The sequence below is a fragment of the Sylvia atricapilla genome, chromosome 9, assembly GCF_009819655.1.
Source record: "Sylvia atricapilla isolate bSylAtr1 chromosome 9, bSylAtr1.pri, whole genome shotgun sequence".
NCBI classification, from domain to species: domain Eukaryota; kingdom Metazoa; phylum Chordata; class Aves; order Passeriformes; family Sylviidae; genus Sylvia; species Sylvia atricapilla.
This window is the reverse complement of record NC_089148.1, coordinates 10,284,260-10,300,977: the sequence shown is the minus strand read 5'-3', so window position 1 is coordinate 10,300,977 and position 16,718 is coordinate 10,284,260. Positions and strand designations below refer to the sequence as shown.

General features: G+C 52.2%; 1 protein-coding gene across 2 annotated transcripts in view; it reads left to right on the top strand.

Annotated features, from left to right (window-relative positions):
- LMX1A (LIM homeobox transcription factor 1 alpha) overlaps window positions 1-16,270 on the top strand; it is a 41,439-nt gene extending 25,169 nt beyond the window's left edge. For both annotated transcript variants that reach the window (XM_066325552.1, XM_066325553.1), the window contains exons 3-8: window positions 9,538-9,770; window positions 14,422-14,591; window positions 14,744-14,821; window positions 14,929-14,998; window positions 15,114-15,287; window positions 15,862-16,270. In XM_066325552.1, the coding sequence (XP_066181649.1) occupies window positions 9,538-9,770; window positions 14,422-14,591; window positions 14,744-14,821; window positions 14,929-14,998; window positions 15,114-15,287; window positions 15,862-16,022 (886 nt within the window). In that variant the 3' untranslated portion in view covers window positions 16,023-16,270. The remainder of the gene's footprint in view (window positions 1-9,537; window positions 9,771-14,421; window positions 14,592-14,743; window positions 14,822-14,928; window positions 14,999-15,113; window positions 15,288-15,861) is intronic.
- The last annotated feature ends 448 nt before the right edge of the window (window positions 16,271-16,718 follow it).

The window sequence follows — 16,718 nt, the reverse complement described above, 5'->3', positions numbered from 1 at the left end:
TGGATGGAGCAAAGCACCCGAGTCCCTCTTTGCCAGATGGCTCAGCATCCCTGGGCACAGCCCTGCAGTGTGACCTGAACTTAGGCTCGTGGCTGAATTTAAAAATCTCTGTGTAAAGCTAAGGTTTTTCAGAAAAAAAATACCTCATGCACACGTGCACGTATGCATATATTATATACACACACATATATATGCGTACAAAATAGAGCAAGCAAAACAAAGAAAGATAATTTTATGGGGAAGCTCTTTACCAGCTTCAGTGCTCAGCATCTTCAGGCCACTTTGGAGCCTTTTGAGCATCTTTCCCCTGTGATGGATATTGACCCCTCTGTTTGGTGTCGGGATCTGAGATGTCGTTTATTGGCATCAGTGAGTGCCTTTTCTGAGGGCTGCTGGATTCACCTTGAAATGCATTCACTACACAGAAATCAAAAAGAGGTTTGGATTTGCATTGGTATATTACTGAATTTTCAAGAGAACATTAGCTAAAAATGTGAACTTCTCAGACTGAAGAGGAAAAACTCGAGAGAAGCTCAAGCAAATTTTGAACTCTTAATGGTCAAATTTTCCTGAGGTTTTATTCCTCTTATTGTATAATACTGAGCCTCTCTAGGATGCTCTGTACCTCCCAGAAGCTGATGCTCAGGCCCACGTAAGGCAGAGCTCTGGTTTTCCACACGTGAGGTGTCATTTGGGAGCAGGTTCTTGCCGGGATGGTGGAGGATGAGCTGCTGCCCATGGCTGCACTGGCTTTGCCCCTACGTCCCCAGACACTGATGGCCCCAAATCCCCCCCGTGTAACATCATCTGTTATCTCATCCCTGTCTCAAGAGCCACGAGGCTGGAAAACACACCCCAAACATTTGTTTCTCCCGAAACCCCATCCTGAGAGCGCACGCTAGGAGAGAGCAGCGATGTGAGCTCAGGCGGAGCGAGGAGGTGGGGGGAAAAAAAGATGGCTTAAATTTAAGGTCTTTTTAGATGAGTGTTTCCATTCATTCCAGAGCATATTCCTCTGGCATTTGCAGCAGGAGTAGTTAACAAACTTCATGGAAACACATGTTATAGTGCTCTCTAGTGCACAGAGCTATGTATGAAGGATGCCTCTTCTGAGATATCTTGATGCGAGCGCAGCTTTTGCTCCGGAGCAGCCTTTTAGCCGCAACAGCTGCTTCCCATTGTGGAAATGCTGTTCAGGGGAAAAAAAACCAACAAACCAACCAAACCCCAAAAAAACCCCCAACAAAAACAAACCCTCAATCCCATCCCAACAACTTGACAACACACGCAGATTATATTTTATGCAAAGCCCTGCGCGAGGGTGAGGGAAATCAAAGATAAGGCAAGGAATAACCGGGGCGGGAGAGCACTATCTCCCTGCCGGCAGCGCCCGGTGCGCACCCGCCGATCTCTGTTTGCCGAGCTGCTCCGAAGCAGCTGGTCCCTGTGTCCGACTGAGTTTACTCTGTTTAGCTTTTATACAGCCGAGCGATTTTTATGGCCACCGGAGCGCCGGGAAGCTCCACAGGATATTGGTCGCCTCCTAATGAGAATTTGCCGCGTCGGCACGTCGGCACAAACACCCCGTGAATTTTAAACGCCTGGGAAACGGCAGCTCCTGCAGCCCCATCCCTGGATGCTCCGAGAGTCCTTGGGGGGAACGTGGGGTTTGTGTTTAATAAAGGGAAAGGCAAGCTTTGATTGTAGCCTAGGAGACTCCAGAGCGGTCGAGGCTCCCGGCTGGAGCGCCCGCACTGGCCTTAGTGGTGATGCTCCAGGAAAGCCTTGCAAGGCTGGGGGAGCCCACGCTGCCCTGGGCAGTCAGGGATTGGAGGGGTCCTGAAGGTGAGGTTGGACTTGTGGGTCCAGGCAGGTGCTGAACTCAGTCCTCTGGATTTGCCTAATACCTTTTAGAACCTGTTGGTACAAGGTGGAGGTGAATTTATGGCATCACAAGGGAGCTGGGGCTGGCGGAGACTGGAAATCTTCTCAGTCCTTCCTCTGCTTGGAGCAGAGCTCACTTGGATGTGGATCAGGTTGTTCAGGGCTGGAACCAGTGAAGTATTGGCTGTGCCCAAGGAATGATATTTCTGTGTTTGATCTGAATGTGCTGTCTTTCCTTTCCTTTGGTTTATTTGTTGTTTTGTTGTTGTTGTTTTTTGTGTTTTTTTTTTTTTTTAACTCTCCTTTTGAAAATCTGAATGGAAAATGGGAAGGTTTAATTTTGGTTTGTGTCTGTATTAATTTTCCATCACAGGAGGTTTAAAAAAAATCAGAAACAAATATAATGACTTGCAAGAGGAGTACATTAATCTGGAGCAGAATGAAAATAGCTCTTTCCCCCACGGTGGTACAGCACGTCAAAAAACTAGCATGTGTGTAAAATCCCCAAGGGGGTAGGAAAGCCAGCCTGCAGGAGGTTTCAGCCAGGATATCTTTTTCTTGGAAAACAAACTGAAAAAAAAAATTAGTTTTCAAAATCTTACATTTTTATCCACAAAATGAATGACATGAGCAGCATTTCCTTCTCTCCTGGTTATTCCTGCCCCGCTCACAAAGCCAGCCAAATCAGAGTGGTGGCGGCAGCAATGGCACATCCTCTTGCTCCTGGTGACTTTGCTTTTCCATCATTTGCCTCTCCATTAATCTCAGTACAAACAAAGGCTCTGAAGAGACAAGCTGAAAAGCTCCTGGGGGTACGTTTAAATCAGTCCTTTCTAATAATGTCTGTCGACCTCTCTGTGGAAGCACTGCTCCCCAAGGAAAGGACACGGAGCTGCGGCAGCGTGCTGAAATATGGTGGGGTGTAATTAATTCTGACCTCTGGCTCCCGCTCACTCACTCTCAATATTAAATTTGACTAGTGATATTGTGGTTTTTCAATTATCCTTGTTTTCTTGGGGGCATGGGGGGAGGTGAGGGGGGGGTCGCTGATCAAAATTCAGCTTGGTGGGAGATGCATTGCTTGGATGCGGAACTGCTGGGCTCTGGGCTGGATGGGATTGATCCTTGGGTTGGCCTCCCTGGGATGGCATTTGGGCTTGGATGTGGTATTGTGTGTGCCTCTCCCCCTCCTACCTGTGTCCCTCCTGCCCCTAAAACCTGGTGCTTCATCGGTGCTGGGAAGGGGCCAACACCCTGTCTGATGGTACACGCTGTTATTGAGGGTGAGGGGACACAAAAAGAATGGGCCATCAGGGAAATGGGGAGGAAAAGCAGCATTTTGGTCTTGGCCTTCTGGCCTTGCCTAGGAACTTGTTGACCACTCCTGCAATCAGGCAGAGGATTTTTTCAGGCTCCTGGAAGGGAGACAGAGCCATCAGCTGCTGCAGGACCTTGCTGGTGAAAGTCTTATTAGTGTGTCCTCGATCAGAAATGGAGAAACACTAAAAACAGCCTTGGAAGATCTGCACTTGCTCGACCTTTTCCTTGGAGCCAGGGAAGGCTCGAGGGTTGCTGGTGTGTTTTGGCAGCGGCTGCTCACTAGGAAGGCTTCGTTTGTCTGTTTACTTAACCCCATCATTGTAGCAGTGCCCCTGCATGTCACACTGTGGTCTCGGGAGGGTCTGGGAGGTGTTAAGTGACCACTTTTGGATCCCTTCCAGGAGTCAGGGGCGAAGGTGCCCTTTCCTGGGAAAGCTCGGATGGTTCCCATGTAGCAGAAGGAAGGGTTGGACAGCCCAGCATCAACCCCCTCTCCTCTGCTGCCCTCTCTTTCCTCTCTGCCACCAGCTCCCCAGCGTGTCCTCCATCACCGATGTCCCCTGCCCTGGGACGAGGCCCTGGGGGGTGGGACGTGGGACCTGCTCAGGTACTTGAATCTGAGCAGGAGTTTCTTCAGGGGTGCTCCTGCAGAACACCCCTGCATGGACCCCGTAATTTAACCTCTTCAAAACTTCTGGGTCTCTGGATGGGGCTGCCCCCTCCTCCACACCTTCACCCCCAATACCAGCTCTGCCTTTTAGGAGCAAGCTGTGCTTATTGGCATCCTCTGCCAATAAGCAGAGCAACACGATGGGCTCTCTGAGCATGCATGGTACAGTGGGATGCTGAATGGGGTAGGACCACTGGGTTAGGACTGGAAGAGCTGGATTAGGTGAAGAAAGGCCAAAAATAGGACTCTCAGGCTTCACCTCTCTTCGTAGCTCTCTTGGTCCCTCCAAGCATACAGCCACCAGCCAAGTGCTCAGGGGTGAATCTGCCAGAGGCCACATCTTGGCTTTTTGGGCTCCCTGTTCCCTGTTGAGAGCAGCAGCAGCTCAGCTGAACCCCAGGGAGAACTTGCACCCCAGGGCCATGGAGGCGAGCTCGCATCAGCCCCTGGGGTGAAATAAGCCCATTTCAGCCAGGTTGCCATGTCCCCTCAAAGTGTTGGAAGACGCATTCAGGCAGCAGGAATGAGAAGGGCTTGAGCTGGGGGGGAGGGAGGAGAAGGGAAATTAAAGGAGCAAAAAAAAAAAAAAAAGGAAAACGCCACTTGCTGCAGAGCGAGTGAATTCTCCAATAAACCCGAATCTGCTGAGAATACATTTTACAAACATGCAGCGAAGTTGGCTGCTTTTGTTTGGGCGTTTGTTAAGCATTAACTAAAGAATGCCATGGTCCAGCCTGCTCGGTGTGAAACCTAATTCTCCCCCTTTCTGGAGCCATGGCATGGAGTGCTCAATTTTTTTCTCTCTGTAGGACTGCAGCCTTCTGGTACTCCAGCCAAAAAACACTCATATTTTAGCAAGCTTAGCCCCGGCCCCGTTGCCAGGCAGTAAAGCGAACACTTGTCCGCCTCAGGGATGGTGGGGGAGGGAGCTGGGAGACGGGGAAGGGTCAGGAGAAGAGCCCCGGGGAAAACATCCCTCCTCTGTCCCACTGGAGAGCTCCCTGAGGGCTTGGGGTGCACGAGGAGGGAAGTGAGGGCGGCTGCGGGTGCTTTCCTCCATCAGCTTGGGAGCCTGGAGACACACAGTGTGGGTTTGGAGGTGCCCGGGATCACTGGCACAGAGTTGCGCTCTGGGTTGTGGTTCCCATGCCCGGGGTGTGCCAGCCTGCTGTCCACAGCACTGGGGTCGACTCAGCTCTTTCCTGCCATGGTCTCAGCACTCCTCCTGCCAGGGCCAAGGGTCCACGTTGGTGCCCCATGGCGGCAGCTGGGGGATACCCTCACTGTCACCATCCCCGCTCCTGCTCGGCCTTGGTTCATGCCCTCTGCCTCCTCCTGGCTCCCCGAGGGCTGGAGCACGGACAGGGTGATGAGCCCAGCAGCAGCCGGGCACTGGCTCATTCCCAAGCCACGGGTGCAGCAGGGCTGACAGCAAGTGGCATTTTTCCACTGCCAGCTTCTCGAGGACCCGGTGCTGACGTCCCTCCTTCCAGTGAGTGGCAGTGAGTAAGAAGATGACCAGGTGCCAAGACAACTCAATCCGATGTCCTCACTCCCTGTGGCTCACTGCCGGCACTCACTGCCAGCCTCCTCCTGCACCCCTTGGGCTGTGTGTGGCTCTTCCCCACGCCGGGGTCATGGCCTTGGTGGGATTCATCATTTGGAGAAGGCTCCGAGTGGCCAGGCTGGAGCTCCCAACACCTCCTGACGGCTTGGTCAGGATCTGCTCAAGCTCCTCCGGAGCCGTGATGAGAACATCACGGGGTGAGTTGGGCAGGTCTCTGCACAGGTGTATCGCAAAACCCAGCACATCCCTGCGGATGGTGCCATCGTGGGGTCACTCAGGGGCTGCTCCTGCCCCTCTCACCACATCCCTGGCACAGGCAGGGAGGGAAGCAGAGCTGCCTCACCTTCCCCTGCCGCCCGAGCTCGGCGCGGCAATTGAGATTTGTCCGTCACGATTTAATATCGGTGTCCTCGCCTCGGGAGGCTCGGCGGGGCCGCCTTTGTATGCGGCGCACGCAGACAGACAGACAGCAGCCGGGAAGCGCCCGTCAATCACGGCTCCTTGCAGCCTCTCACCTCCAGAGAAAGGGGACAAGAGGCACTGGTGGCTCTGCTGGGCATCCGGGGCTGCCCGTGCTGTGCCCCGGCCATCAGGAAGGGACACGGGATGCAGCATCCCAGAGGTGGCTTTGTCCGTGTGTGTCCACGTTTTTAGGTTCAGGAGGTGCTGTGTGGATGGGAAACCCCAAAGGAGAGGTCTGGGATGCTTTGCTGGGGAAGAGGAATGGCATGGAGAAGTGGGACTGCAGCCTGGGGGCTGTGCCTAATGCTGCCAGAAATGTTGCGCTTTCAGAGATGCCCAAATATTTTGCTTCAGGATTTTTTTTTGAAAGTCACCACCAGCCCCTTTCAGCTTCAAAACTTCAGATTGTCGTTTCAAAAGAGACCTAAACTTAAAAAAAAAAAAAAAAAAAAAAAAAAAAAAAAAAAAAAAAAAAAAAAGAGAGAGAAAAATTAAAAAATAAAAATAAAAAGGGCAAATTAAAACAAGAAGAGGAATGTTTTTAAGATCAGACCCAAAAGGCTATGTGTGGTGATGAAAATTGCTTATATCCCTATCTTTTTATTCCAGTTCCTCCTAAGTTGAGTGTGTTGGTTTTATTTACAAGTGCTCACTGTCAGTGCTTCAATGAGGTGTTTCCTGAGCGGCTGGTGGCAGCCTGGTTCTCCACCAAGCTGCTGAGCAGGTCTCCCTGTCTGGTGCCCTGGCCAGCTTCCCACCTGGCTAAACAAACCCAGTGCTGCCAGTCAGGCCTGACTTAGCTTTGGAACCCCAGACTATGGAGGGGAAAAAAGCCCTGCTGAGAACTAAAGCATCCCTTAGATCCTGTAAGTGAAGTAGGAGAGAGCTGAACATAGAACTGAAGGTCCTGGAGATGGAGGGAAACCTCTCTGGATCCAGGCTGGTGTGTCTCACTCAGGCTAAAGTGTTAAATTAATTATTAGAGCTGGTGCTGCAAGAAAATTTTCCCCAAAAATTTTTTGAGAAAAAACCAAACACAAAAATTTTTTGGGAAAAAAAACAAAAATTGGTTATCCCCAAAGGGCAGGATCCATGTGTGTGGGTTATCTGTGTGAGGGGTTATCCATGCAAGCTGTTATTCCCCAGTCCCTGTAGAGCAGCTGGTACAGTCTGGTTCTCAAGGGAGTTGGGACACCAACAAGACCCTTTGCTCTCCCTCCATTTCTACTTGTGGTAAATCTTGTTGTTTTTTTTCTACCTGTGACCTTTTAGTGCCTGAAGTCTCAGTTTCTTGTGTGTTTATATGCAGCTCTTTGTAGTTTCATACTGTGGAAGAGGCTTTATGGGGATTTCTCTGCAGCTCACATTGCCCAGGGATGGAGGGAGTCCTGCACTGGGCAGTGAAAGACACCTGGACTGAGCAGCATCCTTCAATGGGAGCTGCTCTGGAAATAAAGTCCTTTGTTAAGCGCCCTAAGGATGGCTTTAAGTGTCTGATACCAGGCAGCTGTTTACCTAAATCTCACACCTTCCTGCTGTGCAACATGCTTCGGGCTTGGAAACATCCACTGCTGGGTTGGTGCTGCTTGTGTCTGGTTGGCAAAGGTTTGTGGCTCTCTAACAAGTGCGTCGAAAGCAAATTTTGGGCACATTTATTCCTGGAGATTAGATGGCAGTAATGAAATATCTTATCAATATTTTATTACTGAGAGCAGTTGGTAATCCCAACAGGTAGGGCTTAAACATCATTTAAACAGGATGAGAATGTGTTGCCAGACGAATACAAATAGCCTCCACTTTGACATAAAAGAGACATAATTAAAGATGAAGCGACTACAGAAATATTAACACAAGCCAGTGTGTGTTTGAACTGGAATGAGAGAAAAATGACCCTCCAGAAGGGATGCTTTCAAGGGAATACACATTCCCTCTCTTCCCAGGGCAATCATAGGGATGTTGGGAATACCTCTTGGGGATGGCAGTTGTAGGTAGACTTGGGGAAGTAAAGCTGAATGTAGAAATATATTTAAATTTAAATTTAAATTTAAATTAAGTATTAAATTTAAATTTTAAATTTAAATAGTATTAAAGCTACTAATGGCAATATGTGGAATTATAAACTCCCTAACCTCTACATTTTATTTGATGATTTCCCACTCTCTGTGGTGATGATAGTGTTTTATAAAAGCTTTATAACACCCCTTTCCTACTTCCTTGGGAATGCCACCTTTTGCTGAGAGCATGCCCAGGATTTGGCTGGCATGGGGAGAGTGTTGAACCAGACCCTCGTGCTTGCCAGCACTGTTTGGGGAAAACCTGGGGGGGAGTAAGCACTTTTTCAAATGATCCCCATTTTCTGATGGTTTTCCCGAGAGGGTTTTGCAAATATCTGATCCTCTGCTCGTCAGAATGGAGCTGATTCAGCACATTTCTTATGTGGGTTTTTGTAACAGCCGAAAAAAAAAGATGGGATTGAAAGCTCGGAGGTAACCTCTGCAGGATGTGTGCTGACTTTTGACTTCTCTTTCTGGGCCAAAGTCACCAAGACAGGGGAATAATAATGTCCAGTTCCCACAGATATTTCGGACAAGCCTGGGTAAACAGTGGGGGATTTTTCTGTATGATGTCGAAGCCAAGAACTCAAATATCTGGATGTGGCAAAAAGGTTCTGGTTTGATACCTTCAAACATCTCTGTTGGGTCATCCTATTTCCTGAAAATATCTGGCCCTAAGATTAATTCCAGGTACCTCCAAGTCTTCTGAAGCCAACTCTCATGCTGCCACCTCCACTCTCCTCACCTCAGTTTTCCCCAGCTGTAAATCATGGATCATTCTCAGTAGGACATTTAAACTCAGAGAAGGAAAAGCTCTGTTCCAACCTAAAATGTTATTGCTGTTGTTGGTATTATTGGCTTTTAAATCTAAAGCCAGAGTCTGGAAACCTGGGAACAGTTTAATTAGGGATGCCTCAAATGCTGTCACATCAATGTCAAGGAACAAGCTGAGCTTTTCCTTTTCCTTTTGACACGTCAAGTCTTCAGTCTGGCACTGGCCTTAACCCCAATTTTGCTGTCTTGGAGATTTCTATGATACATTAGACATTCCTGAGGTGTTTGCAAGTGGGGATGGGGTGACCCAGGCCAGAGGGATGGGGTGGTTTGTGGGTGAGGGAGGGTGGGGTTGCTTTCTGTGGGTGCTGGTGGAGAGGCACAGATGAGTTCCCTGACCCCACTGCTGTCTCCAGCATCTCCTTGGGTCTAGGCATGAGCTGGAGGGAAGTGACATGTGATAAAACCCATGTGGAAGTGGTGCTGTCTTGTGGTGGTGGTACCTGGGCTCTTGAGTTTGATACCTTTTTCTGTCACTGGAGCATCTGGGTGTCAGTGTCTTCATCACTTGCCCACGTTCATGGTAAGCACCCGCTAAGCCCCAGAACGGCTAAAGCTGACCCAAAAGCAGCAGTCCCCTGTCACTGTGGGCTGCCAGCACCGCTGTCCCCAGCCCCTCAACGCAACCCACACACCAAGGGGGCAGCACAGCACGCTGATGGCCCATGTCCCCGCCATGGGGAGCCCACCCTTGTCCCAAGCACCCGCGGGGTGTCACAGGGGCTGTCCCCTTGCTTGTCCTGCAGGCTGTTTGCGGTGAAGTGCGCGGGCTGCCTGGAGGCCGTGGCGCCCAGCGAGCTGGTGATGCGCGCCCAGAAGAGCGTCTACCACCTGCACTGCTTCTGCTGCTGCGTCTGCGAGCGGCGCCTGCAGAAGGGCGACGAGTTCGTGCTGAAGGAAGGGCAGCTCCTCTGTAAGGGCGACTACGAGAAGGAGCGGGAGCTGCTGAGCTTGGTGAGCCCGGCTCTGTCGGATTCTGGTAAGGGGCGCCCGGCGTCTCCCTGGCTGGTCCCGCTCCGAGGTCCCTGGGGGGGTCTGGAGGTGAGCTTTGGGCTCGGTGCCCTGAGCTTCTGCCCTTTGGTCTGAGGGGACGAGCTCTGTGAGCACCGTTGGGTCTTCCAGCCGGGCTCTGACACCTTGATGGTGAGGTCAGAGCAGGGAGATCAGCTGTAGGGCTGGAGTGTGCTCTGTGGACATTCCCACCTCATAAGGCTCGTTTCTGTATGGTTTGTGCTCCTGGCCTGCAGAGCCACCAGCATGCTGCCCAAGGGGTGTGCAGCTTCCTCAGATGTGGGAAGGGAGAGCTGGCCACTGACTACCTCTGGCTACACCTTTGTCCCTCCCCTGTGCCTCGCTGTCCCTGCCTGGGACTCTGGAAAGGCTGAGAACAAGAAGTGAGCTGCTTCTGCTGTAGTCACCGCTTTTAATAACAAGGGGAAACTGAGGCACGGAGGTGAAACATGAGCTGGCAGCAGGGAGTCTGCAAACCTTGTGTCCCCAGCAGCTTCCGAGGCAGCTGATGGCTGGAACCAGCATGCTGACCCATCATAGGGACATTGTGGGGACACTGCAGAGCCGAGGGGGGGCTGCAGGAGAGGTGGCACTGTGGCTGTAAGTGGGCAGGGGTCGGCATCCTGCTCCAGCCAGGGTGACAGAGCCGGGTTAGGTTGCCCAGAGCATCAGACCAGCATTAAAATATGTATCTGCAGTCAATGCAGATTTAACTCGAATATTTCCCAGGAAGACAAATTTAGTAAGAAAGCCCAGCACTGGGGACTGGGAGGGTGAAAATGATCTGATGATTATCTCCTAGCCAAAATCCTCGTGATAACACCATCCCCACAGAGCCCTGCTCCTCACCAGTCTCTCAGTTCTCCTTAAAATCCCTCACTGGGGAAAAATCTGCTTTGTGGAGGGAAAGGATTTACCTTTGAAATTCCCTACTCTGGAAAGGGCTGCTAGTAGCTGTGGGGGGTACCAAGTGGGGCTGTCTCTGTCTCTTCCCTGCTGGAGCAAAGCACTGGATTTAAAAAAAAAAAAAAAAAAAAAAAAAAAAAGTAGAAATCAAGATTAGGAGTGTGTTGTTAAGGTATGAAGCATGGTGACAGCAAAGCCTGATGCTCTCTGTCACTGTGCTGTAGCTGGGAGAAGATTTCTGAAGGGATGGGGATGGTTTTTGTAGATAGGGACCAAAAATTGCCCGAAGCCTGTATTTCTCTTGAGTATCATGCTCCTCTGCAGTGAAAGCCCATCTGTCTTGCATCACTGCCTGTGTGGGTTCTGTGTGAGCTCTGCAACCTTGCTTGCTCAGGACAAAAAAAGTCCTCCTTGCAATTAACGGTGGGGATGTTTAAAAATTAGAGTGAGTCCGTGGGAGGAGGGAGGTGGCTGGGGGGAGCTGGTGAGTGATGGTGCAGCCCTGGAGGAGCTGGAGGGGCAGGAGTGCAGGAGGATCCAGCACACTGATGCTGGCTCTTCCCTTAGCCCTGGGAAAGTCCTTAACTGATCGAAGAATTACTATTTTTTCCTCTGGGGTATACAAATCCTTTTCAGTTAAAATAGGAACCAATGAGGAGATGTCATGCAAAAGGAGAAAGCAAATCAGCCACAGTGTTTTGGGTCTGTTCCTAGTGGGGGAAAAGGGCAGCTGGGGAAAGGTTGGGGAGCTTTTCCTCCCCAGCCGCTCATCAGCCTGTGGTCCAGCCCCACTGTCAGCAGCTCCGGCCAAACCAAGAGCTTAGCAAAAGCCTCCAGGGGAAAGACTTATTTTGGTGGAAACTCCTGCTGAGACCTGAGGGATGTGAAGGGCCAGAGCGGGAGTCAAAAGGGCAAGGCAACCCCTTGGCTGGTCAGAAACCTAACCCAAAGCCCCTGACATGGCCTGGCAGCCTGTGACTGGGGGGTCTCGGCCCTCCCCATCTCCCCACAGCCCATGTACACATTCCCCGTGGATGCTCAGCGTGTGGTGGCTTCTCCCCCTCCTGCTGCATCCCTCCCAGACCCTACTGCTGTGCCAGGAGATGCAGAGTGGTGTCCCCTCTCCGACACAACACCGGGATGCTCTTCACCCAGCAGCATGTGATGAGCTCGTCCAGCCTCTTCCCAGTTCCCCCCACGGCTGCTTTGAAGCCCCCCACCCTGTCTCCCGGCCTCCCCCCGGCCGCCTCACACCGAGGGCCACTTTATGAGAAAGCGCAGATAAAAAAGCGAGCCATATGTTGTCTGTAATCTCCCAAACCCTCGCTTCAATTACTGCCTCCCCCGAGCCTCCGCCGCCCAGCCTAAGTAAACAAGCCCCTCTGAAAGAGGACCCTGCTTTCCAATTAAAAGCGTCCTAACGTTTCTCCTCTCCCTAAATCCTCCTGAGCGAGGAATGTCCCGGCCCCGGCGGCGGGATGTGGGCTCGGCAGGTCGGACCGAGGGCACGGCGCACAATATCCATCGCCCCGGCCCCTTCCCAGGTGACGTCAGGGGCAGCCCCAGACACTCATTAATTTCTTCCCCCCCCCCCGTCCTCAGTGGGGAAAGGCTTGAAAGGGAGAGTTAATTAAAAGTAATACCCCGCCAAATCCGGCTTCACTTTTCCTTCTTTCCCTTTGACACTGGAAGGGATTTGGGGAGCAGGTGTTGGCAAGGGGGGAGGGCTTGGAGAGGCTGCTCTGAGCGGGTTTTCCCCCTTGGAGTGGGTTTTGAGCGTCATGGACTTGATGGAGCCCATGAGCCTGAGGCTCTGCAGTGCTGGGCTCTGCCCCTCCTGGGCTGGAGGGGAGTGGGGGGCTGACCCCGTGCTCGGGTGGAAACGGGTTCAGGCACCAGTTGACATTCCTTCTCCCACGGTTTGTAAAAATCTCTACCTTTCCATCAAAATTAAACTCCTTCAGCATTCTGGAAAGGCAGGAGCTTGGCAGAGCAGGGACCTGGCACTGAGAAGGAGGCGGCAGCAGCAGCCAGTGCTCAGCCCCGTCAGCCATCAGAGGCCCCTCAGCTTGGGCCTCCCCTCGCTGGGGTTCTTACACCTGCTCCGGGGTGGCATCCCTCGGGCTGGGACACTCAAGAAAACAGCGGTTTGTCTTTCCTGTTGGTGTAGGAATGTGATGGATGTGCTGTGAGTAAGAAGGGAGCTCGAGCAGCAGCAGCAAGGCTCTGATTCCCAGGGGGCAAACCCAGCTCCCAGCTGCTTGGGGACTGTCAGCAGGAAGAGCTGTCCCTGTCCCATCCCTCCCAGCCCACAAACTGGGAAGGTCTCTGTACTGGCTGGAACTCAGCAGATAGCCTAGCAGTGTGGAGAGGAGAGGTAACTGGTGCCTGAGAGCATTCTTGCTGCTCCACTGGGATCTTTGCCTTCCCTCTCCCTGGAGATCTGCTCCCATCTTTCCTCGTTCCCACCTAGGCTGGTGTTGGATTGAAACTTTTCTGGGGTGTACGATCCATGATGGGCTCTTGCCATGGGGTTTGCCCCTTTTCACCATGAATAACCCTGAGCCAGGGCTCACACTCCCTGGTGCATCCCCATCTCCCAGAGCCACGGCAGCCCTGGGATGGACTTGGGCCAAGCACAGCCTTGCAGAGCCCACATCCATATCAAACCAGCACCTCGGCTCCATTACTGATTCCCAGATGAACAGTGCAGGAACTTTCTGGAAAAGGCTGTAAGTGATTTATAGCTAGCCAGAGGGAAGGTGCTGTCAAACCTGCATCACAGCCCTTCTCTACATGGGCTGAGCAAGCAAGGTCATCAGCAGTGGAGATGCAGTAAATGAGAAAAGCTGGGAAGAGGCATTGTCCACTTTCCCGGAGCAGTTCCTACCCAGAAGCTCCATGCCCTGAGTGGTGGAGAGCAGCAGGGAGATACATCTCAGTGCCTGGGAATGCAGGGGAGCAGCACATCACAGTGAGTACTTGAGGGGTGAGGGCTAAAAGATCCTGGGTTTCTGCCCAGAGAGATCTAAAACCCCACAGAAAGAGGGAAATAACAGGCAGAAAGTGCCCCTTGTATGTAGGAAGAAAAGTCTGTGCTCTAAAGGGAGATGTCCTCTGTGGCAGAGCAGATCAGGAGGTGTTTGTGAGAGGCTTTTGGCTAACATGTGTCCCTCCCTGAGCATCTCTGCTCACCCATCACCCTGATCTCCCCCAGCCTGGTCTGCCTGAGCAGAGAGACCCAATCTCTGTCTCCACCTGGGCTGGGGGACAGCCCCAGGGGCACAGTGGTGCTGGACGACTGCTGGCCCCTCACGTGGATGTGACCTGTGTGTCTCTGTCCGGATGTGTCCCCAGCTGTTGCCTGGCTGGAAATGCCTGTGAAGCAGGCAGAGATCTGGTTCTGGTGGAGAGAAAATCAGCTGTCCCAGGATTTCACATGGCAGCTGCTCAGACTGTTGGGGAAAAGAGGAACCCAAAAGCACATCTGCTGGCTGAGTAGTCACAGATTTCTGTGGCAGTAGCCCTCCCCCACTCTCTGAGCTGCCATGGGGCAGCCACTCCCAAGCCTCAGCTTCTCTCTCACACATACTCAGAACAAGATCCCTACTTACACTAGCTAGTTTTAAATCTCTCAGATAATAACCTGACCACGCGGGAGATGGTGTGTCTGCCTGTTGTCCGTAAAGGACCTGCTTTTTTTGCATCCTTAGGCAAAAGTGATGATGAGGACAGCATCTGCAAGTTGGGCCAGGCCTCGGGGAAGGGTACTGAGGATGGGAAGGATCACAAACGGCCCAAGAGGCCTCGGACCATCCTGACCACGCAACAGCGGAGGGCGTTCAAGGCGTCATTTGAGGTCTCCTCCAAGCCCTGCAGGAAGGTATGGGGAGAAGGGCTCGTGCCCAGCTGGCTCTAGCTCTTGGGTATGTCCTGGGTGCTGAGCATGGACTTACCCTGGCTGGTCTGCCCCTTCCTAAAGTCCCCCTGAACAGCTGAGTGGGCTGAGACACCACTGTCACTCTTCTGTCCCAGGTGCGGGAGACGCTGGCAGCAGAGACAGGGCTGAGTGTCCGTGTGGTGCAGGTCTGGTTCCAGAACCAGCGAGCAAAGGTGGGTACAAGGGCTGTCAGCATCCACTGCTGGGGCTCCCTCGCTCCTGGCTTTGGCTGGGGGGATGATTTCATTCTGGTTTTTTTTTTCCCTTTCTTCTCTCCCAGATGAAGAAACTCGCCAGAAGGCAGCAGCAACAGCAGCAGGACCAGCAAAACACACAGCGCCTGAGCTCAGGTACCCTCACCACAATTTGGGTTTCCCCATTTCCCTGCCCTCTCCAGGCTTCCCCCCCTGCTGGCCAAAAAGCAGCAGCCTGACTGCTTGATCTTACCTTGAGCTTGTCTTGCAGCCCAGACGAACGGCGGCGGCGGCGGCTCGGGGCTGGAGGGGATGCTGAACCCCTACACGGCGCTGCCCCCGCCGCAGCAGCTGCTGGGCATGGAGCAAGGTGTCTACGGCTCCGACCCCTTCCGGCAAGGGCTCACCCCGCCCCAGATGCCCGGAGACCACATGCACCCCTATGGTAGGGCTCTGGGGGATGGGCCTCTTTGCCTTCTGCTGTCCTTCAGAGAGATGCTGGGTTGTAGTGGGGGTCCCCTCACCCCTAAATACCTTTTATGCTACTGTTTGGGCTTACCTAAAAACAGAGGCCAAAGTTAAAAGGGTAAAAGGTGGATATATATTTAATGAAGGGCCTTCAGGTACATTAAGGGCAGACAAAATGGGTGATGGTCATGAGTTTTTCAGACAATTTTAAGTTTGGTCCATTTATAATCCTCCAATTACAGCTTCAGCTGATGAAGTCATACACCCCCAGTTTGCTCCCCCATAATTCACTTTTGTTTATACTTTTTGGGGCCTGAGACATGAGGTGTCCTGGAGTTTCAGGCTTAGAGGGATTGTTTTGTCTGACCAAAACCTGAAGACAGTAGCTAACACTCTATATGGAGTTCAGAGTTGTACACTAAGGCAGTACAGGATTTGAAAAATATGAAAGCTGAAATCCTAAGGCATCACTACAAAAAGCTGGGGGTACCAGGCACTGTCAAGGAAGAAGCAGGCTCTGAACCCCTTCTGTCCTTCCCTTGCTTCCCAAGGTGCCGAGCCCCTCTTTCACGACCTGGACAGCGATGATACCTCACTGAGCAACCTGGGGGACTGCTTCCTCGGCACGGCAGATGCAGGGCCACTCCAGGCACGAGTGGGAAACCCCATCGACCACCTGTACTCCATGCAGAACTCCTACTTCACCTCCTGAGCGCAGCGTGGTGCCCCCGGGAGGGGCCGCAGAGCTCCCGGGGTCAGGAGGGAGGGGAGCAACACTGCTGGGATGATGCCGTCAAATAATGTTGTAGCTTGGGATTCCCAAGGAGCGAGTTAAGTTATGGGATGCTTAGTTTCATGTTTCTCTTAGGAGCCTAGGATTAGGGACAGGAGTGGCTTTTGCAGCTGGCTGGTGGATTTTCAAATTTCAGACGGGGGACACAAATTTTCTTGGTTTTGGCAGGGGGGAGGGAGATTCGGCTGTGGGAGCATCCCAGTGCTGTATCCCACCTTTGGAAAGAGCAAACTGCCGACCTTCGTGGGGAAAGCCTGCGGCATCAGCAGGGCTTTGAAATTTGAAAAGCTGACAACGCTTTGGAGAAGCACGAGGGGGAAGTGTCGCTGCAGGGCTTGGGGTTTTTTTTCCCCCCTCTGTTCCCTCAACCGGTTTGAGTGCCCGCTGCTTAAACGTAGGGACTTTTAAGATAGATGTTCCCACGCGAAAATAGAAAGCTAGAAACCCCTAACATTGTCCCTGTCCCCGAGGACAGGGCTGTGTGTGTGGATGTGTGTGTGTGTGGGCACGCACGTGTGTGCGTGCAGAGCCGTGTGGCTGGGAGTGTTGCACTGCACGGCCACACCTGCCAGATTGTATCAACAGAAAGTTTATTTCTAAGTCTATCAGAAATTT